The sequence below is a fragment of the Chiloscyllium plagiosum genome, chromosome 40 (assembly GCF_004010195.1).
Source record: "Chiloscyllium plagiosum isolate BGI_BamShark_2017 chromosome 40, ASM401019v2, whole genome shotgun sequence".
Taxonomy (NCBI): domain Eukaryota; kingdom Metazoa; phylum Chordata; class Chondrichthyes; order Orectolobiformes; family Hemiscylliidae; genus Chiloscyllium; species Chiloscyllium plagiosum.
The window spans coordinates 802,698-827,638 of NC_057749.1; the positions used below are offsets into that span (position 1 = coordinate 802,698).

The window sequence follows — 24,941 nt, forward strand, 5'->3', positions numbered from 1 at the left end:
ATATTAATTTTATTCCAAGTTCATTATGCTAATTTAGAATATTACACTGTTAATTACAGAACTGTAGTTTCTGTGCAAAGATAACTTTGTATAGATTACCATAACATCAATGGCAGCAGCACAACAGGCAGTTGGAACTAAGCAGGGTCCCACATACACAGGGAGGTTACTTATTGCTGTGATCATAATTCTTTGATAATAAAAAGCATTTAAGTTCCATGCTCTGGTGTCCTTGATATATGAGTTAAGGTCTGTAATTAAAAACACAACTTTTTCAATCCCTACAGTGTGGAAACAGGCCATTTGGGTCAACAAGTCCACACTGACTCTCCAAAGAGCATCCCACCCAGACTCACTCCATCCTGAGAACCCTGCATTTCCCATAATCCTGCATAATCCACTGAACCTACATATCCCTAGACACTATGGGCAATTTAGCATGGCCAATCCACCAAGCCTGCACATCTTTGGACAGTGGGAGGAAACTAGAGCACCCGGAGGAAACTCTCACAGACACAGCCGCTTGAGGGTGGTTCGGTGGGGTAGCAATGTTAACCCCTGAGCTACCATGCTGCCCAAACATTTCTGGTGTGGAGATAGTCTGTTATCACAGTTTTTGGATGCTCCCAATAACATCCAGGGCAGATGAGCTTGCATTTGTTTACTGTATTAACATTTCTTTCCCCCATTCATGTCTATACATACATGAATATCCCTTTGCTAACTTCTGAATTTGTCTGAATAAGTGAAGCAAATCCAAGAACTTGGCAATTAGTTCATAAGACAAACATTTCACAGTGTAAATGGTGGAATCAATAGTTACAAATCTGATTTGCAGTGCAACATAATACATTATCAAAAACATAATTTGGTGATATAGTTTTATTCAGATTCTCAGATAATCTGAAAAAAATTTACGTAATTTCTAAATGGGTGATAACCAATGCTTTCCATGACAGGATGCAGTGCTGGTATTATGGAAACATTTCGAAGATATAGGAGGTGTTCCCAGGATCCAGCAACTTAATTGCTCCAGACCTTCTGCTGTGCAGTCCTGAGGAATGTTACTTTCCACTAGGAGTACCCAACCACTTTTACCGCAAAACAGTCAGGAAGGACTGGTTAGGGCCAAAACAACCATACAACCTTTGAGGACCTATAGAAACATTATAACAGTGCAACTAAAATATGTATAAGATTAAAATTTGTATGTTAAGTCAAAGTACGTTATGAATAAAGACGTTTTGTTATTCATTAATGGGATGGAAGCATCCCAACATTAAAGCCAACATTAGCAGTCCATTTCTCAATGGCAATTAAGGATGGGAAATAAATTCCAGTACTCTTTGCCAAGCATGCCCACATCCCAAGGACAGATTTTTTAGGAAGTACCATATCATGCAAATATCATGTTAGAATATTTGATTTTTAGAATTTACAAAGAATAATGTCTAAGTCGGATAACAACGTTGTCAAAATTGGTGCGTTAACGTATACTTTCCGGTGTCTCAAAACCATTTCTAATCAGAATTCATAAATTAAAGTGTAATCTCTCAATTATCATCTGATAATAAAGCTGAAATGTGGCCAGAACACCAGTAAACAAGTCGAACAGATTAGATCACTTCCATAGGAAGTGGCAAAGCTTCTTAATCTTTAAAAGATTGAATTTGTTAAGCTACAAAGTAAGTACACTCACAAACATTGCTGTCAGTTTTGAAGGTAAGATTTAAGCTGAATGAAGAGCTCTTTAGCTCCATTTTGGCTTGGGAATCAAAAAGGTGAATTTATGATTTCAGGAATGTTATTGTGTTTTGGAATTACTTTTAATCTTAAAATTTTAATTAACAAGTCCCACTGCAGTGACAACACAAATGGCCAAGTCTACCTACAGTGCCTGCTTTCTGTTTAAGTTCCAGCCAACTGTTAACTGTGCCAGTGCTCTACCTCAACCTTGACGTACTTCTCAGAAGAAACCTGCCTCTGAAAGATTGGATGAAGCGGAGAGTTGGATGACGGGAGTACCTGCCATCTCCCAACTTTGGTTATGGAGATGGCAGGTACTCCCGTTCCTGCCATCTCCATAACCAAATGGTTCCTTCGAGCTCCAGCTTCAGCAGTGTTTAGTTAGCAGTTGTTCTCTGTTTAAATCTGTTTAAAACATATAGATTTTGAAGGAATATTTTGGGGCACATGCTACCATTTTCTTCTGTAAAGACTGAACTCCTCAAATAGACCATTGCAGTAACATTTTGAGTAGAAGATGTTTCCTGCTAACTGATTTTATTTGCAAGTTCCTATCACTGAGCTAGAAATGTTGCCCAGACTGTGGAGAGCAGTATGGTTGGTGACACAAGTGGATGTGGGACCAACCAGCTCAGTTCAGACCTGAAAAACCATCCAACTCTAACAGGCAACACTAAATAAACACAAACTTACAGTATTTATTTTCAAAAGAGACTAACAGAGTGTCTCAGGCTCGAGAAGATAGTGAAACAGAGGTAAGGGATTTATTGTTGAAAATGGGATATTTTATCAAAAAAAAAAAGGACTGTTTGACTATTTCTGAATACCACTTATGAAAATGTTTAGAGTCAGATGGACTGTTTGATCTGGTGAGGCATTTGAAGACAGGATAAAATCTCTAAATGCACTCCCAGTTACAGTCCAGTGCCTCTGAATGACAATGCCTCCAATATCAGCCGGTCAAACACTAATAGCATCAATAGGTCCCCTCCCAGTCACATTGTGATCAGGGTCACATGGTCAGTGAGGAACTTCAGCCCCTCCAACTGGGAATGAAATTTTAGCAGTAATTTTTCCCATAATTCTTTGCAGTAAATTACTTTCGATTGAAAAGTAGAAAACTGAAAATTTAAAAATTCTCGAGAAAGGGAGACAACAATACAACACAAAGCTGCTTGTTTTACTTGAGCTTCATCTGTAAATTTACTTTATTCAGCTACCAATTCAGTTATCGAGCCATTGAGGATGTTAAGGGCAATTCTACCAATCTAGACCTCTCTGCAGGTGGGACCTTTGAACATTATCGACCCAGCTGTTCTCTTTTATTTTTAGTCAGTTAATTCAGAAACAAATACAGAAACTCAATGTCTTCCTGTGTGGAAATGAGTTGGACATAATGAGCTCTCTTAGGCACTCACTGTGCTCACTCCTCAGCATCAATGTTGACCTGAACAAGTGGGACACCCTCCTAGTTGGAGGGCTAGATAAGCAGAACATTTTCACCTCGCACTTGCACCTCGAGGTGCTTCACAATTTTAAATCATGACAGCAACTCAGGACTTGAATAACTTTTGGGCTGCTTTGGTTAGAGAGGACACATAGGATATGACTGAACTGCTTGTGACTCTCCAAGTAAAGGGAAGAGCTAGGTAGCCTTTTCTTGAACTTCCTTTAGCATCTCTAGATTGAGGTCCAACCTCCTTCCTGTTTGCCTTCTGAAGCCAAGTAAGGAAATGCAAAACCTCAGTGAACTGCTTGACTGTGAACTCAGCTTGCTCTCTCACATCCAATCCATTATTGACACAGTCCACAGCCGTTCTCACTTCAATGCCCAACATTCTCATCTTTTCTCATTTCAACTCTTCAAAAGATTCTCCACACCCAAAACAATGCTGCCCATCTTTGTGAGCTCCACACTGCATTTAAGGATCATTTCCTTCATAATGAACTGGCTAAAACCTAATTAACCACTTGGATTTTATTGAAAAGACAGTTACATAAAGTCTATTTGCATTGTTGTAAAACGGGCAACACTGAAGTGAGTATTATTTTCCTAAGAAAAATCACCCAAAAGATTTGTTGGGGAGACAATATCATTATCTCGACTCCTGTAAACAGTAGTTGAAAAACATGTCAAGGCAACTCATTTCAGGAATCAGGCTTTTGTGAATTCCTGTTGAGGTTATATATTCACAAGGAATAGTTTCTCTTCTAATCTCATGCTGAAAGCTTCATGGTATACCATATAAAGTTATTTTTTTTAGTCAGTAAACTTAAAAAAAGGTCTACTATCTAAAACTATGTGAAACAATGCTTGCATTAAAACAATATTAGTTGAAACCAACAACGTTCAACTTGGCTCAAACATCTGTCTGCTTGGCTGCCTCATTTGCTGATACTAATTTCCCAAATTACTGCTCAATATGTTCCTAACCTCCACTTAGAGCCTGTGGCTAAACATTCTGCCCAAGCAACATTTGGCATGGTAGGAAGTACAGTTTGAATGAAGTCAAAACCCATCGTTCCAATATCTCTTCTTCCTGCCCATTGCTTGTGGTAAAGTGCCCGATCGCCACTCAAAGTACCCACAGCAACAGGCTTGAAACGGAGGACCCATTACAAGATAAGGAAACTACATCGTATCAAACAAAAATGGAAAGCACTGCGGATGCTGGAAATTAGAAACAAAAACAGAAATTGCTGGAAAAACTCAAAGGTCTGGCAACATTACTGGAGAGAAGTCAGAGTTAATGTTTCAGATCCAATGACCCTTCCTCACAGCTGGAGAAGAACTCCAGTTCTGAAGGACCCGAAACATTAGCTATGATTTCTCTCCACAGATGCTGCAAGACCTGCTGAGTTTTTCCAGAACTGCATCACACTGTTCCTGATATGCAATGCATCAGTGCAATCCCAAGAGCTGTATGTGAAAAGGACAGAATTGTGACACTTAAAACCTTAATTTAAAAATAGCAGATATAAACAAAACAATACACTGAGTTGCAAAGCTGTATTGCACTCTTTGGCTTGTGCAGTAGGTACAAAGCCTGGCATCATTCATCTGGTCTGCGTGTGTGTGGGAACATGGGTACGTTCTATTGAGCATGCCTGGTATTGTCCCAGCAACAGGTACAAGCAGCACTGGTGTAGGTTCAGGTTTTGTTGATTCTAACAGTACAATGGTCCACCTGTCCTTAGGGCTGCCTCATTTTTGGCGTAACCCAATCAGAGATCGCTTTATGACGTGCTGCTGCGTCTCCTTGGTCTGGAAGGCCTTCTTTTGAAGCTCATGTCCTCATTGTCACTGTCATACTGTCTCTAAAATGAGAAAGAAATAACTTGCATTGGATTTCATGCCTCATCACAGAGTTTCTCAGGGCTTCATAAAGCACTTAAGAGCCAATTCAATAGTTACTACTGGAATGTAGAAAATGTGACAGCCCAATATTTAACACCACCCTATAAACAGCAATGTGATAAAAATGACAAAATCTGCATTTAAAGATGTTGGTGAAATAAATAAGTATTGAATTGGAATCTAGAGAGCATTTCTTTTATTCTTTAAAATAGCATCCATCTGCATGCAGATGAAACTCAGTGCAGCACTCCCTCAGTGCCAAATGTCAGTCAGTGCGACACTCCCTCGGGACCGACCAAACAGCATGGCACACCCTCAGCACAGACCATCAGACAGTGCAGCACTCCTTCAGTGCTGACCATCAGACAGTGTGGCACTCTCTCAGCATCGACCATCAGACAGCGCGGCACTTCCTCAGCACCGACCGTCATTCAGTGCGGCACCCCCTTGGCTCAGACCGTCAAACAGCATGGCACTCCCTCAGTGCTGACCATCAGACAGCACGGCACTCCACAAGATCATAAGTAGGAACAGGAATAAGCCATTTGACCCTTGAGCCTGCTCCACTATTTAATAGGATCACGGCAGATCTAATATTCCTCATATCCGCCTTCCTACCCTTTCCTTGTAACCCTCAATTTCTCAACTGATCAACAATCTATGTATCTCAGCCTTAAACATATCCCCACAGTTTTCTGTGGCAAGGAGTTCCAAAGATCCACAATCTTCATAAGAAATCCCTCCTCAACTCATTCTTAAATTGGTGTCCCTTCATTCTGCTCTCTGGTCCTAGATGCTCCCATGCAGAGAAACATCCTGTCAGCATTTACTCTGTCAAGCCCTTTAAGAATTCCATATATTTGAATGAAATCACCTCATTGGATTCCGGAGAATGTTCAAACGTCCAATGAGCAGAGTCCCAACCTGTTCAACCTTTGCTCATAAGACATTCTCTCCATACTGGGAATCTTCTGAGTGAACCTTTTCTGAACTGCCTTCAAAGAAATATTATCTTTCCTTAAATAGAAGAACTAAAACTGCTCACAGGACTCCAGGTGTGGTCTCACCAGCACCTTGTACAGTTGCAGTAAGGGTTCCCTACTTTTATACTCCAATGCCCTTGAAATGAGGACCAATAGTCCACCAGCCTTTCTGATTACCTGCTGTGCCTGGTATACTAGCTTTCTCTGCTTTCTGCACAAGTACTCAAGTGCCTTTGTGTTGCAGCTTTCATTCATTTAAATAATACTGTTGTTTTGTTCTCCCTTCTAAAATGAACAACTTCACATTTTCCCCACAGTATACTCTATTTGCCAACTTTTTGCCCACTCACTTAACCTAACAATATCTCTCTAAACTATTTGTATCCCTCTCACAACCTGCCTTTCCACCTTTTATTTTAGTCCTGAATAATGCTCCTTTGTCTGGAAGCCGACATGAATAAGTTGAGGCAATCTTAAAGTTAATTATGAAACAGAAACAGAAATTGTTCGAGAAACTCAGCAGGTCTGGCAATGTCTGTGGAGAGAAAGCAGAGTTAATGTTTTGTCACCCCATGATAAAGTTGTCCCTTCTTTGTCACTAAACCGACAGGATTAGAAATACCCCAGATTAGCTGCTATAAGAACTGCCAAACAAGATATTGGATGAAAGAGAAAGGATGTGGATTACAAGAGTGGGGAATATCATAGAGATAGGGTGAAGCAAGGGATTGGAGAAAATGGACAATGATCTTCAACTCCAGATGGGGACTTACTAATGGAAGGTGTGCAGAGACTTTTTGTGAGATTGTGATATTTGACTGAACTGTGTGGAGATATCAGCAGGAAATATAAAGAAATCAAGCTTCACCGTGAGCTGATGTGACAGAGAAGGGGGCGAATACATTCACTTTGGACTAACCGAAAGGTGCAGTTCCCCAAAGAGGTGAAGAAATCTTGTCAAAGTTTTAATTCTTTCCAAACAGAAATAAGAGGAAAATGTAAGCCACAATCATAAAAAATTTCAGGAAACAGACTTGCTATAGATAAGATATAGCATTCTAAATGTACTTACTGAAGTTTCACCTGTCTTGAGATAATCTTTTTTAAGGAAGGAACGAGTCAAATGATTACAAAATGACACAATCCGATACGTTAGCTAAAAAGAAAAGGGAGATTTATGAATTACAAAGGAAGTTCGGAGAGACAGTTTACACAAAACAGCAGAAACAACTATTTTAGTGCCATTGCGGAGATTGGATTTCACTTACTTTCCATTTCCTCCTGATATATAACTTCCTGAAATTTTCCAAATTAACCACAGATTCCCTTCTCACAAGTGCTTGACATTTATTCAATGGCTGAAAGGAAAAGAATTGAAAACAGTGACTGAAGAATCCAGATATTAAAATACATGCTAGCTACAGTTCACCAGGCAGCATCTGACAGGTTTCCAGAAAATGAAATTACACTTGCTGGACAGAACATTGAGGTTTCAAAGTGAACCGACAAAGTTTAAATTCTATATCAACGGACTGGGTTTTATTGCTACCAGTCAGAACCTGTCTCCATTGGTGCTACTTTTAAAAAAAAATCATGCTTGGCCAGCATTTATTGCTCATCCCTAATTGCCCAGAGGACAGTTAAGAGTCAACCACATTGCTGAGAGTCTGGAGTGACATGTAGGCCAGGCCAGGTAAGGATGGCAGTTTCCTGTTCAAATGGGCATTAGTGAACCAGATGGGGTTTTCCAATAATCAAAAACAGTTTCATAATTATCATTAGACTCTTAATTCCAGATTTAAATATAGCGCAATGACACAGATTCAGCATCTTGCTGTATCCAATTATGTGCAGAGGGAAAAGCCAGTAAGAGACCAGTTGTGAACAGTCTGCTCATACTGGAGCTCCACTTGGAAGAGTACCAGACAAGTGGGACTAATTCATATTATTTGCCCGCTTCATAGGATTTTCCTTCTGGGATGGAAGGCGAGCAGGCACCAAAATCAGGAAAAAAAAAGTTTTGAAAAAAAAAGTGAACCATCGAGGCTTCTTATAGACACATTTAACTGCATTGCCCACTCGATCCTCAGCATTTTGCCACAGGAGAAACATCCAGACTGATATTCAACAAGTTTGAGGAGGCAGCATGGGGTGATATAAAGACCCACAAACTAGATCATGGGGGCATGAGGGACCATAATGTATTGGCAAAGGTGGCGGCATTCGATTGTTCCATAGATCAAGGGTTGGAAATCTATGGAATTCCTTGCCCAATGAAGTAGTTGGCACTACTTCAGTAAATGTTTTGAAAACGAAGATAGATTTTTTGAACAACAAAGGGACAGCAAAAGGATATGGTGAGAGTATGTGTAAGTGAAGCCGAGGCCATGATCTTATTGAATGGTGAGCAGGCTCAAAGGGCCAGATGGCCTACTCCTGCTCCTAGTTCTTATGTTATTTCTTCACTGTTTTTAGGTTAACATGAGAAATAAGCAGAGAGTGAAAGGGCAGGATGAAATATAGGGTGAAAGGGCAGTATCAAACAGCATGTCCCATTGACCATTCACAGCCAGTGGCATGCTGATTGGGCTCAATGAGGCTTGCAATTATCCAAAAAGTACATCCACCTCAAATATGATTACAACATTGAAAATTGTTTAATACATAATCCCGATTGTGTTCAGAGTTACACCAGAAACCAATTTAAGATCATCAGTTGGACTGGCTGTGTGATGTACTTGCATGTACTAGATGCTATGTATTGAAATACTCAGGGCCTGTTCTATACATGCAAGAAGAATTGGTAAAACACATTGCACCTTCTTAATTTAAAAAAAGTATCATGCAGACAGCCAATTCTCTGCTACATCTCCTTGGCAACATCAATCAAAATCAACCTGCCTGCTCTGAGAATTAAGATTGACAGTTAACTGCACTTTCTGCATCTCCAATACCAATGATGGCCGCAACCAATCTGCACCTTCTTCTCATGTTATGTAAATTGATGTTTCTTTGCTCAAGTCTGGTTCTTATATCACAGTCATGGTAAGCACAAAAGTAAAAAAAGATCTTTACTTCTTTCTCCTTTTAGACGTGTTAAAACACTAAGTAGGAGGAATAAATAGATCATTCTCACATAGGCAGGTTGTGACCATTGGGGTACAACAAGGTCCACTGCTTGGCCTCAGCTTTTCACAATCTTTATCAATGATTTTGATGTAGGGACAAATTATAATATTTCCAACTTTGCAGATGATTAAAACTTGGTGAGAATGAATTGTGGGGAGAACGACAAAAGGCTTCAAGTGAGTTTAGATGCAGAATATAATGTGGATAAGTGTGAGACAGGAGAAATGAAGGTGCAGATTATTTCTTGAATGGAGTGAGATTTGAAATGTTAGTGTCTAATGTTCCTGGATGTCCTTGTTCAGAAATTACTGAAAGCTACAGACAGGTGCAGCAAGCCGTTCAGAAGACATATTAGCCTTTACCAGAAGACGATTTATTTATAGGAGCTAAGAGGTCTTGCTTCAATTGTATAGAACACTGCTGAGATTTGCCTGGAGTATTATGTGCAGTTCTGATCTCCTTGCTGAAAGGATATGTACTTGCCACAGCGTGAGTGCAGCTCAGGTTGGCCACATTGATTCCTGGGATGGTGGGAATTTCCTGAGTAGAGATTGAGGAGACTGGGCCATGAGTTTAGAAGAATGAGTGTGATCTCATTGAAATCTACAAAGGTCTTTAAGGAATAAGAGGTTGTCCATTGCTGGGGGCTCTCAAAGTGAAGGACACAGTCTCAGAAAGAAGAGCAAACCATTTACGACTGACATGATAAGTTTCTTCACTCAGGAAGAGGTAAAATTTTGGAATTCTCTATGTGGAAGCTCAGAACTTGAACAGGTACAGGACAGACAGATTTCTCGTTACATCAAGATTTTGGTATAATGTGGAAATATGAGGGAGTTGGTTAGTCTTGATCTGGAATTGTACAGCAAGCTCAAGGGCTGAATGATCTTCTCCCACTCTTACTTTCCCAGAAGACAGTGATCAGACAGTTTCTTGAACTGCTGCAGTTTTATGTGCTGAAGGCACCGTAGATTGTTTGGGGTGGAGTTGCAGTATTTTGATGCAGGGAAGAAGAAATGCTGATATAGTTTCATGAGCATAGATTAGATTAGATTACTAACAGTGTGGAAACAGGCCCTTCGGCCCAACAAGTACACACCGATCCGCCGAAGCGCAACCCACCCAGACCCATTCCCCTACATTTACCCCTGCACTTAACACTACGGGCAATTTAGCATGGCCAATTCACTTGACCTGCACACTTTTGGACTATGGGAGGAAACCGGAGCACCCGGAGGAAACCCACGCAGACACAGGGAGAATGTGCAAACTCCACACAGTCGGTCGCCAGAGGCGGGAATTGAACTGTCTCTGGCGCTGTGAGGCAACAGTGCTAACCACTATGTTCAAAGGTATGCCAGACTGCTTTGTTTTGGATGGTATTGAGCTTCTCGAGTGCTGTTTGGGAGTTGCACTCATCTAGATAAGTAGGGAGTATTCCAACATAAAAGATAGGCAGGTGTATACTGGTCATGTGATTGGACTAGTAATCCACAAATTCAGGCCAATGTTCCAGGTACATGAGTTTGAATCTCATTGTGGCAGATAATGAAACTTAAATTCAATACAACTGGGATAAACAGGTCACCATGGAACTGCTGCTGATCCTCCTTTAGGAAAGGAAATCTGCTGTCCTTATCTAGTCTGGCCTACATATGACTCCAGACACATAGCAATGTGGTTAACTCTTAAGAGCCTCTGGGCAAATGGGGATAGGGAACAACGCTGGCCTAGACTACAACTGCCACATCCTGTTATTGGATTTACAAAAACACTCCTGGCTTGTGCCTTATGGATGCTTGGGATATGCTTTGGGAAGTATATCATCAATGGTAAACTCGGTGTTGACACTGAGGGATTCAGCAATGCCATTGAATTTCAAAAGGCAGTGGTCATCAATCCAAGTACTTGTATATTGTTCACATCCTACTACATTTGGACATGGACTACACCAGTATCTGAAGAGTAATAAATGGTACTGAACATTGCACAATCAATCATTGATGGGCATCTCCATTTCTGACCTAATGATGGATGAAGCAGCTGAAGATGTTTGGCCTAGTATCCTACCCTGAGGAATTGCTGAAATGTCAGGTATGACATGATTGTCCTTCAACAACCACAACTATCTTCTGGATGTAGGTTTGCTTGCTGAGCTGGAAGGTTCATTTTCAGAGGTTTCATCACCATACTAGGTAACATCTTCAGTGAGCTTCCGAATGAAGCACTGGTAGTCTGATAGCCTGCTTTCTATTTATATGTTTGAATTTCCTCAGGTTGGTGATGTCATTTCATAGAGTGATGTAATTTCCTGTTCTTTTTCTCAGGGGGTGGTAAATGGGATTCAAGTAAAGTGTTTTTTGATAGAGTTCCAGTTAGAATGCCTGCTTCTGGGAATTCTCATGCATGTCTCTGGCTTGTCCTAGGATGGATGTGTTGTCCCAGTCGAAGTGGTGCCCTTCCTCATCCTAGGTCAAGCCAAACAGAGACATGCACGAGAATTCCTAGAAGTATGGCATTCCAACCAGAACTCTATCAACAAACACTTGACTTGGATCCCATTTACCACCCCGAGAGAAAAAACAGGAAATGAGATAACCATGGGAAATGATGTCACCACAGGAAATGACATTACCAACTCTAGGAAACTCAAATATATAAATAGAAAGCGGCCTACACCACCAGTGCTTCATTTGGAGGCTCATTGAAGATATTACCTAGTAGGGTGACAAAACATCTGAAAATGAACCTGTCAGCACAGCGAGCAAACCTACATCCAGACCCTCAACCTAAGCTACATATCTTCTCAGAACTCGCTAACAACTATCTTCCTTTCAGCTCTTTTGTATATATTTGGACCAAGGTTATATCAAGTAAAGCATGACACTTGGACTCTGGGTAGAGTGAGTCAAACGGCTGACACTTTCTGTCTATGTCTGTGAAATAGTAATAAAAACTCCAGGAGCTGTACAACAAGCCCACAGGTAAGTGAAAGAAAATTAGCTGCCAGACAAGGGAAAATTTAGATTCCAACTGGGCTGTCTGGAAATTTCTACCATGCAAATCAGACATGAAAAGGTTCACAAACAAAGTTCACAGATGACTGCTTACACCTGCCCAAACTACATTCCATTATGCAGAGAGATCAAAATTCATGTAAGTGTCACAATATGGGGAAAGGATTACTTTTCTCCCACCATTTATTCTGCTGTTCGATCAGACTTTGGGCAAAATCTTGTGAATATAGTCCCTGCCGGAAGGAAAATTTCTGGTCACGAACCCAACTGGTTAATTTTATTTTAAATTGTGGGATGTGGTTGTTGCTGGTGGGCCAGCACTTACTGCATATCGCTCTTAAAGTGATGGGGGTGAGCTTCCTTCTTGAGCCACTGCAGTCCATGTGTTGTAGATGGACCCACAACCTGGTCAGGGAGAGAATTCCAAGATTTTGACCCAACTTCACTGAACTTATTGCTCTTTTCCAGACTAATGTAATTCATCAGTCAGCCTCACAATTCTCCAATCTGTCCAGAACAATTGGGTTGGGTGACAAACAAACAGTGAAGGATCTCCATTGAAAGGGACTCTGGCAGGTGATTGTAGCATGAAATTCAGTGTGAAGAAGCAATCACCCACAGTCTATTTGCACACTGTCCACCCTTGCCTATGGCTGCAGAGTGGGAGCATATTACCCCTCCCCCTGAGAAATGAAAGCAACTTCAGCCTAACCTAATGTAAACATTACAGAGAAGGTTCTCAGTTAATAAAAGGTGATATCACCCTGATGAGGTGCAACTGCAGCCTATGACTCATCCATCTCGGCAAAAGAGGAATCCAAGATAAAAAGCCTTTCAATTTAATTATCCCGATTTTTTTTCTCCACCACACCTCAGGATTTTCCATGGAATTCACCTTGGAGGAAACCACAAGAGAATGAAGTGACATTGGACCTATAAAACTGTCAAAATTACAAGAAATCGGAGGATTGGGAGGTTTGTGGAATACAAGAAAGGAGGATGAAGAAATCAATGAGGAAAGTGAGAACAGAATTGGAATACACAATCTCGCAAAAACTTATAAACAGGAAGTAAAAACTTCTGTCAGTATGTAACAATAAAATATTTAGGCCACTGTTGGAATATTGCATGCAATTCTGGTCTCCTTCCTATTGGAAAGATGTTGTGAAACTTGAAAGGGTTCAGAAAAGATTTACAAGGATGTTGCCAGGGTTGGAGGATCTGAGCTATAGGGAGAGGCTGAACAGGCTGGGGCTGTTTTCCCTGGAGCATCAGAGGCTGAGGGGTGACCTTATAGAGATTTACAAAATTATGAGGGGCATGGATATGGCTAATAGGCAAAGACTTTTCCCTGAAGTCGGGGAGTCCAAGACTAGAGGGCATAGGTTTAGGGTGAGAGGGGAAAGATATAAGAGACCTAAGGGGCAACTTTTTCACGCGGAGGGTGGTACATGTATGGAATTAGCTGCCAGAGGAAGTGGTGGAGGCTGGTACAATTGCAACATTTGAGAGGCATTTGGATGGGTATATGAATAGGAAGGGTTTGGAGGGATATGGGCCGGGTGTTGGCAGATGGGACTAGATTGGGTTGGGATATCTGGTCGGCATGGATGGGTTGGACTGAAGAGCCTGTTTCCATGCTGTACATCTCTATGACTAGTTAAAACGAATGTGGGCCCATTACAAATAGGGTCAGAAGAATTTATGATGGAGAATAGAGGAATGACAGAGAGCAAAGTGATTGCTTTGTGTCAGTTTTCATGGAGAAAGATACCAGAAATTTCCCAGTGTTGCAGATTCAAGTTTCTGGGGAGATTGAAGAGTTAAACAAAATTAGAATCAGTAGGAAGATTGTACTGAAGAAAGTAATGGTGTTGAACGATGATAAATCTCCAGGACCTGATGATCTACATCCCAGAGAATTGAAGGTGGTGGCTATAGAGACTGTTGATGCATTGGTAATTATCTTCCAAAATTCTATAACATTCTGAAATTATTCCTTTGGATTAGTAGGTACCTGACATCATCACAATATTTAAGTAGAGAAATGAACTTAGGGATCAGCCTTACATCAGCATGAGGGATAATTTTAGAATTTATTATAAAGGATGGGAGAAAGGCACCTGGTTGTTATTGATCAAATTGGGAAAACCATTGATTTGTGAATGGGAAATCATGCTTGACAAACACCTTGGAGTTTTTTTTAAAATTACTAATAAAGTTGATAAAGGAGAGCTGATGGCTTTCCACTGGAAGCTGCTTATAAATGTTTTAAAGCCTATGGGATAGGAGATAATATTCTGGCATTGATAAATAATTGGCTAACAGACAAAAAACAGACAGTAGGAATAAATTATTTCTCTTGAATTGACACGCTAAGACTAGTGGGGTACCACAAGGATCAGTACTTGGGCCCCTAACTATTCACTAAGTGGAGTGTGTGTTCTGAGGAAGATATCAAGTAGCTTAAAAAGAATTTGGACAGATTTGGTGATTGGCAGATGGAATATAATGGGAAAAAATGTTAGGCTATCCACTTTGGTAGGAGAAACACATGTGCAGACTACATAGATTCATAGAGATGCCCAACTCATCCATGCTATCCAGATATCCTAAACTAATCTAGTCCCATTTGCCAGCACTTGGCCCATATCCCTCTCAACCCTTCCTATTCATATACCCATCCAGATGCCTTTTAAATTATGTAACTGTGTCAGCCTCCATCACTTCCTCCGACAGTTCATGCCAAACACAGACCAGCATCTGCATGACAAAGTTACCCCTTAGGTCCCTTTTAAATCTTTCCTCTCTCACCTTAAACCTATGCCCTCTAGTTCTGGACTCCCCCACCCCAGGGAAAAGACCTTGTCTATTTACCGTATTCATGCTCCTCATGATTCTATAAATCTCTAAGGTCACCCCTCAGCCTCTGATGCTCCAGGGAAAACAGCCCCAGCCTGTTCAACCTCTCCCTGTAGATCAAACCGTCCTACCCTGGCAACATCCTTGTAAATCTTTTCTGAATCCTTTTCAGTTTCACAACATCCTTCCTATAGAAGGGAGACCAGAATTACACATAGTATTCCAAAAGTGGCCTAACCAATGTCCTGCATTTCTTCAATTCTAGACTGTAATGTTAAGATTTACAAAGATATCTAGGTGTCCTTGTTGACTAAAGCCTAACATGCAGTGCAGCAAAGTATTAGGAATGCTAATGGAATATTAGCCTCAATTTCATGGGGATTTCAGTAAAGGAGTAGTAAATTCTTTCTTCTTTTGAATTGGAGCATGTTTAGACCATACCTGGCATATTGTGAAAGGTTTTGGTCTCCTTATCTCAGAACAGATATAATTGCCTTAGAGGGAATGTAACAAAGGTTTACCAGCCTTGTTCCTTGGATGATGGGACTGTCCTGTGATGAAAATTTGGGCAAACTGGGCCTGTATTCTCACAGATTTGAAGAACGAGAAGTAATCAGATTAAAACTTCAAATACTTAAAGGGATAGACAGGGCAGATGTAGCTGTTTCCCTGGTTAAGGAGTTTAAAACCAGGGGCACAATTTTTAAACAAGAGAATTGCCATGCGGTTAGGAGATAAGGAGAAATTTATTTTTGAGGGTGGTGACCCTTTGGAACTCCCCAGCACAGAAAGCTGTGGAAGCTCAGTCTTTAAGTATGTTTAAGATAGAGATTGATAGATTTCTGATTACCAATGGTGCAGAGTGTTCTGGAGATAGGATGAGTGAAAGGCATTGAAGCGTTCAACCAGCATGATCATATTGAATGGTGGGGCAGGATTTGAAGCCACTTTAATTTCAGAGATTTAAGTTCCCCTCTTGAACCATCATTCACTGAAATTCTGCTGATTGCTATATGATCAGCTTTACCCTGGTACAATATCACTGCTTCCTTTCTAAAAATCCAGTTCACCAATTGGGAAAAAAATAAATCAGTGCTTGATTGGCTTAACCACATTTTTACTTTATTATTTCTGCTGTAAAGGTCCCTGTGGGTTGTTGAATGTAATCAGTGGTTGGAATTGTTTCAGGAAAGTTAATAGGCCATGCAGACAAAGGTGTGGCAGTAACACGCAACACTCTTACTTCCCTATGGCATTACCTCTCCACAGAGCAACCTGCTTAAAAGTAGTGACATAAATATGTGGCACACATGCATTTAGTTTTTGTGCATGAGTCTTGCTGAATCTGGATACTCTGAAATTCATTGTCTCAAATGTAGACATTTATATGTAGAACCATTTCTCAACTCTAAATGAACAAGCTGAGACAATCCAGAGTACTGCTGTCTAGTTCCTGCCCCATAGGCAGTTGGAGAGACACACTTCATTGTTAATGCAAAGCAGGTGATATCAAATCAACAGCTTGTTTTATACCTTGTTTGATCGCCTTTTCTTTTGACTTAAACCTGTGTGAAATTAGCTGCAAAAGCCCCACTCTAACTCTAAAACCCTTCAATATCCTATCAGACCTCATCTGCAGATCACTTTTCACTGTCTTTCTGTTTTTCTGGTTTGGATATCTCATCATTTTGACAGGATGTTATTATATTGTTCTCGTCCTCATCATATTCCTTTCCTGAATGAACATGGTCACCTCACAGCAGGACACTGTTAAATAGACTTCAGTTCACAGCATTTATTGTTTACTTATGATTCTGGGAGTCAGAGAGTGACTCACCCAATATGGAATACTTTCATTTCTTTTGAGGTGTAAAATGTAGGAAAAAGGAGGTTCTGCTAGACCTGTCGACACGTCTAGTTAAACCATAGCTAGAGAAATGCATACAGTTCTAGTGTGTAACCCATTACAAGAAGGATGCTATTACACTAATGAGATTAGGAGGGTTCCAGGTTTGGGGAATTTTAGATCTGCAGAAAGATTAGATAAACTGGGATTGTTTTCTTTGGAGGCTGAAGTGAAATTTCATTAAGGTGGATAAAATATTGTGGAGTGCAGACAATGTCCCATTCGCATCATAGGTCAATAATTGAAAAAACAGAATAAATAAAGCAATTAGTCAGAAGGTTGGAGGGGAGCTGAGGAAAAGTAGCAAATGCTTCTTGAAAGACAAGTGAAGACCTAATTAACCATCCAGCAATGCCTGTCTCATGCATTAGCTCTTGCTCCTTACTTCTTTTGCACACCAAAAACATGTACTTGTAGCTAGCTATGTGTGGTGCTGGATAAACACAGCAGGCCAGGCAGCAGGAGAATCGGCGTTTTGGACATAAGCCCTTCTTATGCTGCCTGGCCTGCTGTGTTTTTCCAGCACCACACTTTTCAACTCTGGTCTCTAGCATCTGCAGTCCTCACTTTCTCCTTGTAGCTAGCTATACATTTTCCATTAACGTCAGGCCTTTGATTGTTTTATTTTAAAGAGGGGGAAGGGAGTGAGAGCGAGAATTCTCTGGCTATGCTGGTATTATGAAGGCTGTCACTGTTACAGTCTCATAAGCCTTATCATGTGTCCTGCAGACCAATTGATTCTGTCAAGTCAGATTCATTTGCTATACTAAATATAGAGGTTTTTCCAAAATTAAAGCTACATGAGGGGACAGGAAACAATATTTACCCGTAATATATCAACCATTACTTTCCCGACACCCCACCACTCCCACAAACACTCAAAAGAAATTCCTCCATCAATTTCTGGGGCTGGGTGTTTCTGTTGAGTAGTAGCATTTTCCCCAATATTTCTATCCACTGAGATGGAGGATGGCGTTATTGATAGTGTTGGAAAGCACCCGAGACATGCCCTTCGTCCCAAACTGGTCCGTGCTAACCAAAATGTCCATCAACATTAACCCCATTTTCCTGCACTTGGTCCATATCCTTCTAAACCGTTCCTCTCCATATATTTGTCCAAATACCTTTTAAATGTTGTTAACGTACCTGTCTCAACCACTTCCAATGGCAGCTTATTCCAAATGCATGCCATTCTCTGTGTAAAAAGGTTGCCCCTCAGGTTCCCTTTTGATTTGGTAGCACAGTCACTGCACCAACTAAAGTCAGCAAATAATTAATGGTATGACAATCTTGCAGTTGCTGGAAGTATCTATTTTTGTCATATCTTTGATGGGATAGTGCTCAGATTGTTGGAAGCAAAACTGTTTCTACTTTCCCTATCATGTATCTGTATCAGGCAATCCCAGCAATAGATTTAAAGTGCCAGTATTCTTCTCACCAATCAGCATTGTGGTGAGTTTCTCAGCCAAAACTTATTTGTAGGCAATTTTGTTTCATAATCCCCACCTCTCACCAACTGGGTTGAGACTGCAGTGTACTTGAAAGTGCATGGTAAAATAGGGCTGAATCAGCACAGCTTCATCATATCTGACAAATCCATTAGAATTATTTGAGGATGTAACAAGCAAGTTAGACAAAGGAGAGCCAGTGAATGTAATCTATTTGGATTTTCAGAAGGCCTTTAACAAGGTGCCACACAGGAGGCTGCGAAATAAGATAACAGCCCATGGTATTAGGGGCATGGCACTGGCATGGATAGAGGATTGGCAGATTGACAGAACAGTAGGAATAAAGTCATTTTCAGAATGGCAAGCATTGACTAGTTGAGTTCCACAGGGGTCAGTGTTGGGACCACGACTATTCACATTATACAATAACGATCAGGACAAAGGTACTGAGGTGGGGGGGGATAAGTAATGTTGAGGGAGTAGGGAGCTGCAGAAGGACTTGGACAGTCTGGGACTTCAGCGAAGAAGTGGCTGATGGGATACAGTGTGGCAAAGTGTGAGGTTACACTCTTTTCTAAATGGGGAAAAGCTTTGGAAAGTCTAGTTCAGGACTCTCTTAAAAGTTAACATGCTGATTCAGATGGCATGTGGGGAGGGCAGTATTCATTTCATGGGGAGGGTCAGAATATAAAACAGATATGTACTGCTGAGGCCTACAAGAGTCTGGTCAGACTGTATTTGAAATATCATGAGTAATTATGGCCCCTGTATCTCAGGGAAGGATGTGCTGGCATTGGAGGGGGTCCAGAGGAGGTTACAAGAATGATCCCAGAGATAAAGAGCTTTTGTCAGATGAGCAGCAGTTGAGGACTTTGAGTCTGTACTCGATGGATTTTAGAAGGGTCGGGGGGCAATTTACAGAATATTCAGAGGCCTGGATTGAGTGGACATGGAGGAGATTATTCACGTGTCGGAGACACTCATTTCCAAGGCAACCCTTTAAAACTGAGACGAGGAGGGATTTCTTCAGCCAGAAAGTGGTGAATCTATGGAACTTGGTACCGCAGAAGGTTGTGGAGGCCAAAACTTTGAGAGCATTAAAGATAGAGATAGATAGATTTGTGACGTATAAAGGGATCAAAGTTACAGGGAGAAAGCAGGAGAATGGGGTTATCCCTGAAAGTTGCCACCCAGGTTGATGGGGTTATTAAGGCGGTATATGGTGTGTTAGCTTTATTGGTAGAGGGATTGAGTTTCGGAACCAGGAGGTCATGTTGCAGCTGCACAAAACTTTGGTGTGGCCGTATTTGGATTCTGGTGTACAGTTCTGGTCACCACATTATAGGAAGAATGTGGAAGCTTTGGAAAGGGTGCAGAGGAGATTTACTAGTATGTTGCCTGGTATGGCGGGAAGGTCTTACGAGGAAAGGATGAGGGACTTGAGGCTGTTTTCATTAGAGAGAAGGTTGAGAGGTGACTTAATAGAGGCATATATGATAATCAGATGGTTAGATGGGTGGACAGTGAGAGCGTTTTTCCTCGGATGGTGATAGCTCGCATGACGGGACATAACTTTAAATTGAGAGGTGATAGATGTCAGAGGTAGTTTCTTTGCTCAGTAGTAGAGGCATGGGAAATCCTGCCTGCAGCAGCAGTAGACTCGCCAACTTTAAGGGCATTTGAATGGTCATTGGACAGGCATATAGATGAACATGGCATACTGTAGGATAGCTAGGCTTCAGATTTGTTTCACGGGTCGGCACAACATCGAGGGCTGAAGGGCCTGTACTGCATTGTAATGTTCTACGTTCTATAAGAAACATATCAGGCATAACCGAATAGTGGAGCAGACTCGATAAACTGAATAGTCCAATTCTACTCCTATATCAGAAGGTGTTATAGATTCTTGGTCATGTAAACGAAGACTGACAGCTTTGATTTTTAAGAAATTCATATTTTAGACTGTCGTTCCTTTCCATTCTCTTTCTTTTTCATTTTTCATTCATGGGATGTGAGCGTTGCCATCTTTCTCCCTTTTATGCTTGTGTGTGTGAATGAAGTAGTGAAGCAATGCCCCTCCATTTTGATTTTGTGGTTAACAAACTCTGCTTTTGATTTCATTATGGGGTTATTCCTAAGACCAAAACTTAAAAATAAGAACAGGGTTTGAGGAACAGACCTCAGCCTACTTCAGTAAGGGACAGGAATGAAAATAGAAAGGAGCAAGTCAAACATTACCTTGCTGTCTTGGATTTGAGAGAAAAAAGCAATCATAATTTAAATTCACCCCCATTCCATTTGTCTGTGACAGTATAGCTGGCCAGTTATAACCAATAGGACAATGTAGTAATAAAATAGTTTACCTCACATTTTTCTTCTTCCTTCCCAGAAATTAGATGTGAATAAATGTGCTTTATGTAGAAACATAGAAGGTATGAGCAGGAGGAGGCCATTCAGCCCTTCAAGTGTGCTCTGCCATTCATCATGATCATGGCTGATCATCCAACTCAATAACCTAATCTTGTTTTCTCCCTGTCACCTTTGATCCCATCCACCCTAAGTGCTACATCTAGAAGCATTTTGAATACATTCAACGTTCTGGCATCAAATACTCCCAGTGATAATGAATTCAACAGACTCACTGGCTGAAGGAATGTCTCATCTCCATCCTAAATGGTCCACCCCAAATCCACAGACTGTGACTCCAGGTTCTGGACACACCCACCATCAGGAACATCCTCCCTGCATCTACCCTGCCTAGTCCTGTTTGAATTTAATACGTCCCTATGAGATCCCCCCTCATTCGTCTGAACTCCAGTGAAAACAATTCTAAACATGTCACTCTCTCCTCATACGTCAGTCCCGCCATCCCTGGCATCAGCCTGGTAAACCCACTCCCTTGAGAGTAGAGCATCCTTCCTCAGAAAAGGAGCCCAAAACTGCACACAATATTCTAGGTACAGTCTCACCAAAGCCCTGTATAACTACAACAACACATCCCTGCTCCTGTAATCAACACCTCTTGCAATGAAGGCCAACGTACCATTTGCCTTCTATACCACCTGCCCCACCTGAATGACTACCTTCAGCGACTGGAGGTAGGACTCAGGACAAGGACTCCCACTGCACACTCCCCTCTCCCAATTTTCTGCTATTCAGGTAGTAATCTGCCTTCTTGTTTTTGCTTCCAAAGTATATAACCTCACATTTATCCAAATTATACTGCATCTGCCACTGATCTGCCCACACTCCCAACCTGTCTAGATCATGCTGAAGAATCTCTGCATCCTCAGCACAGTTCACCCTCCCACCCAACTTGGTATCATCTGCAAACTTTAAGATGTTACATTTTGTTCCCTCATCCAAATCATTAACATATATTGTGAATAGCTGGGGTCCCAGCACCAATCCCTGTGGAACCCCACTAGTTACTGCCTGCCAATTTGAAAAAGACTTTGTTCAATTGAACATAAATACATACTATACCCAAAAGGTTCAAGATTTCTCAATTGAAATATCTTCATTGGTGCTTCTTCCCACGCCCCCATGTTTAATGAGCAAGCAGTTTACAGAGGCAGAACAAGAATTTCAGGTACCACATAGAATAATACAGTACAGAACAGGCCCTTCGGCCCTCGATGTTACACCGACCTGTGAACTAATCTAAGCTCATCCCCTTACACTATCCCATCATCATCCATGTGAAACAATTGCATCTTAACTGCAGTATCTCACTCTATAGACCAAGTTGGATTGTGTTTTGACTCCACAGAGTGTGATCATAATCACACCACTGCATTCGAGTTAAAAGTGATAATCAAATTTATTTACAAGATAGATAAGACATAGCGACAGAAAACACAGCAAGACACCAAGTGATATATACTTACAAAAGAAAATAATCATCACACAAGAGATTAAAATGATCACTCCTTGAGATTTTTCTTTAGAAACCACCACCTTTATGCAGTGAGATGTTGGATAAAATAGCCTTTACTTGACCTTCAACATTCTTCTCATTGGCAACACAACCTCAGGGTGACCATAGGATCAATCCTAATCTAAAGGAAAGCCTTAGTGCATTCTGGAGTTAAAGGCTCAGAATTAGGTGAGTTCAAGGTCACAAAATGAGGAGATGTTTGTTATTCTTAAACAGGCTAACTGATACCCACGAACTTGTTGATGATTTAAACAATGCTATTCAGAGTATAATGTAATTAAATTGATGATGATATCCTTTGATACTTGCCAGAAATTGAAACCACTCAGATTTCAGATTGGCACAATTTGAAACCCACCAATAAAACAGCCAATAAACTAATCAGGCTCTGAAAGCAAACTCCAAAATTGTGAGTAATCTATTGATCCAATGGTGAGTTCAAGAAAAAAAAAATCTTCCTGTGGAACTTACTGCTTCTTGGACCAATCAATAAAAATGTCATGGATGCATTTAAAATAAAGTTAAATAAGGTGTGCAGTTCTGGAATCCATTTTTATAGGAGAGATGTGTTTGCACTGGAAAGGGTGCAGATGAGATTTACCGTGATGTTGTCTGGCATTGAGTGTTTCAGTCACCTCAATCAAGTCACCCCTAAACCTTCTTTTCTCTAGTGAAAACAGCACTAGAGTGTTTCAGTTATGAAGAGAGATTGAACAGACTGAGATTGCTTTCCTTAGAGCAGAGGAGATTGAGAGAGAACATGATGGAGACATATAAAATTATGAAGAGCATACACAGGGTATTCAAGAAGAAACCTTTCCCTTTGATGGAGGGATCAATGACCAGGAGCATAGATTTAAGGGAAGGGATAGAAGATTTAGAGGGGCTGTGAGGAAAACCCTTTTCACCCAGAGGGTGGTGGGAATCAGGAATTCCCTGTCTGTAAGGGTAGTAGAGGCAGAAACCCTCATAACATTTAAGAAGTATTTAGATGTATGTCTTGACATCAAAAGGGCACAAGCTATGGGCCAAGTGCTGGAATATGGAATTATAATAGGTGTTTGTTTTTGACTGGCACAGATTTAATGGTCAAAGAGCTTTTCCTACGCTATAGATCACTATGTCTCTATAAGACACTTGAGGGCAAGGACTAGAAGGATCTCAAAGGTTAGATAACCTAAGACAAGAGGAGGGTAATTTCAGAGCCAATGGTCAGTAGACGTTTTTGCAAGGTTTGTGAAGGTTTGTAGCTCAGGTTGAGGTTTAGGGTGTAGCTTTGCTCACTGAGCTGTAGGTTTGATATCCAGACATTTCATTACAGACAACAGCTTCGCTTCACTTGGAGGTCGCCACTGATGATGTTACCTAGCCAGGTAATGAAATGTCTGGATATCAAACCTACCGCTCAGCGAGCAAAGCTACACCCTAGGTCAGTAGACTGAATGGCAATTTGTACCAAATACCCGATACCAAGTTCGAGCCAGCAGAACACTAGTCCTTTTTCCATTATTTTATTGAGAATGAGATCCTCCATCTCAACGCTAGCTCAATCTCAGTCATCATTGGCTGGTCCTGGCATCGAGGATGTTGTCTATTCAGAGTAGGAAGGCTTCTGGCATGGATCATCGTGTGACTGAACAGATCAGTTCTTGACCTGCAGACCCTTGGGCACATGGGACAGGGCAGCAAGACATGTTTAATATATTCAAGGCATTTACTAAATTTTTCTTGGCCTAGGATATTTAAGCTCAACCTCTATTATACCCAGTCCACCAGGTTGGGATGGTGCAGGTGGGAGTGTTAAAGATTACTCTGTTGTTGATTTCCCAGCCTGATCAGGAGGGGAACGAGACAGACAGTGGAGGAAGGGGAAGAGATGATAGACAGAGGAGAAAACAAGAGACAGGAAAACAGCAGAGAAGGAAACTGAGGGGCCAGAGGAAGGCCAAGGGGTGAGTGAGAGAGAAAGAGAGGCCAGATGGAGACAGGTACAGAGCAAAGAAAGAGGCCAATTTTTAAAATGTCAGTCTGTCAACAAAGTCTGTCCGTTTCACTGAGAAAGCTTCTTACTGGGAATGATGTCAGCACCCTGAGCATAAATCAATTTTTGGTCATCTGAATCCTCCTCATTTAGGCTGGAAAAGTTCTTTCCAAATACAAAAATATAGAGATAAGCTCAGCTAATTATTCAATACCCTGGCCTTTATTTAAACCCTCCTCAGACTCCATTAATTTAATTTTTTTTGAACTGACAAAATACAGGAAGCAATTTCATTAACAGTGTTAAGAGGAGCAGAACATTGATTACTACGTGTGACACGCAAGTACATATCGGCAGGTCTGACTACCTGCATTTATGAAAATATAATTTATTTTAACTGAGCTGCTGTGATTAATGAACACCTATAAACAGCGTAGCTGTTTGTACCTGTATGTCCTTGGTCTCTGCCTGTAATAAAGAAGGGATATTGTTCCAATTGGTCTCCCATAAACTACAAAACATCATAACTTGCATTTCTACCCGAGAGTCTATCGGTCAACCCCCAGTGATT

At 41.0% G+C, this 24,941-nt stretch overlaps 1 protein-coding gene across 1 annotated transcript in view; it reads right to left on the minus strand.

Annotated features, from left to right (window-relative positions):
• Window positions 1-2,084: 2,084 nt before the first annotated feature.
• The window catches only part of dapk2b (death-associated protein kinase 2b), a 150,823-nt gene continuing 127,966 nt past the window's right edge, over window positions 2,085-24,941 (minus strand). Inside the window, exons 10-12 of the mRNA XM_043680136.1 lie at window positions 7,356-7,445; window positions 7,160-7,243; window positions 2,085-5,064 (exon numbers count right to left, since the gene is read on the minus strand). Coding sequence (XP_043536071.1) covers window positions 4,984-5,064; window positions 7,160-7,243; window positions 7,356-7,445 — 255 coding nt within the window. The 3' untranslated portion in view covers window positions 2,085-4,983. The remainder of the gene's footprint in view (window positions 5,065-7,159; window positions 7,244-7,355; window positions 7,446-24,941) is intronic.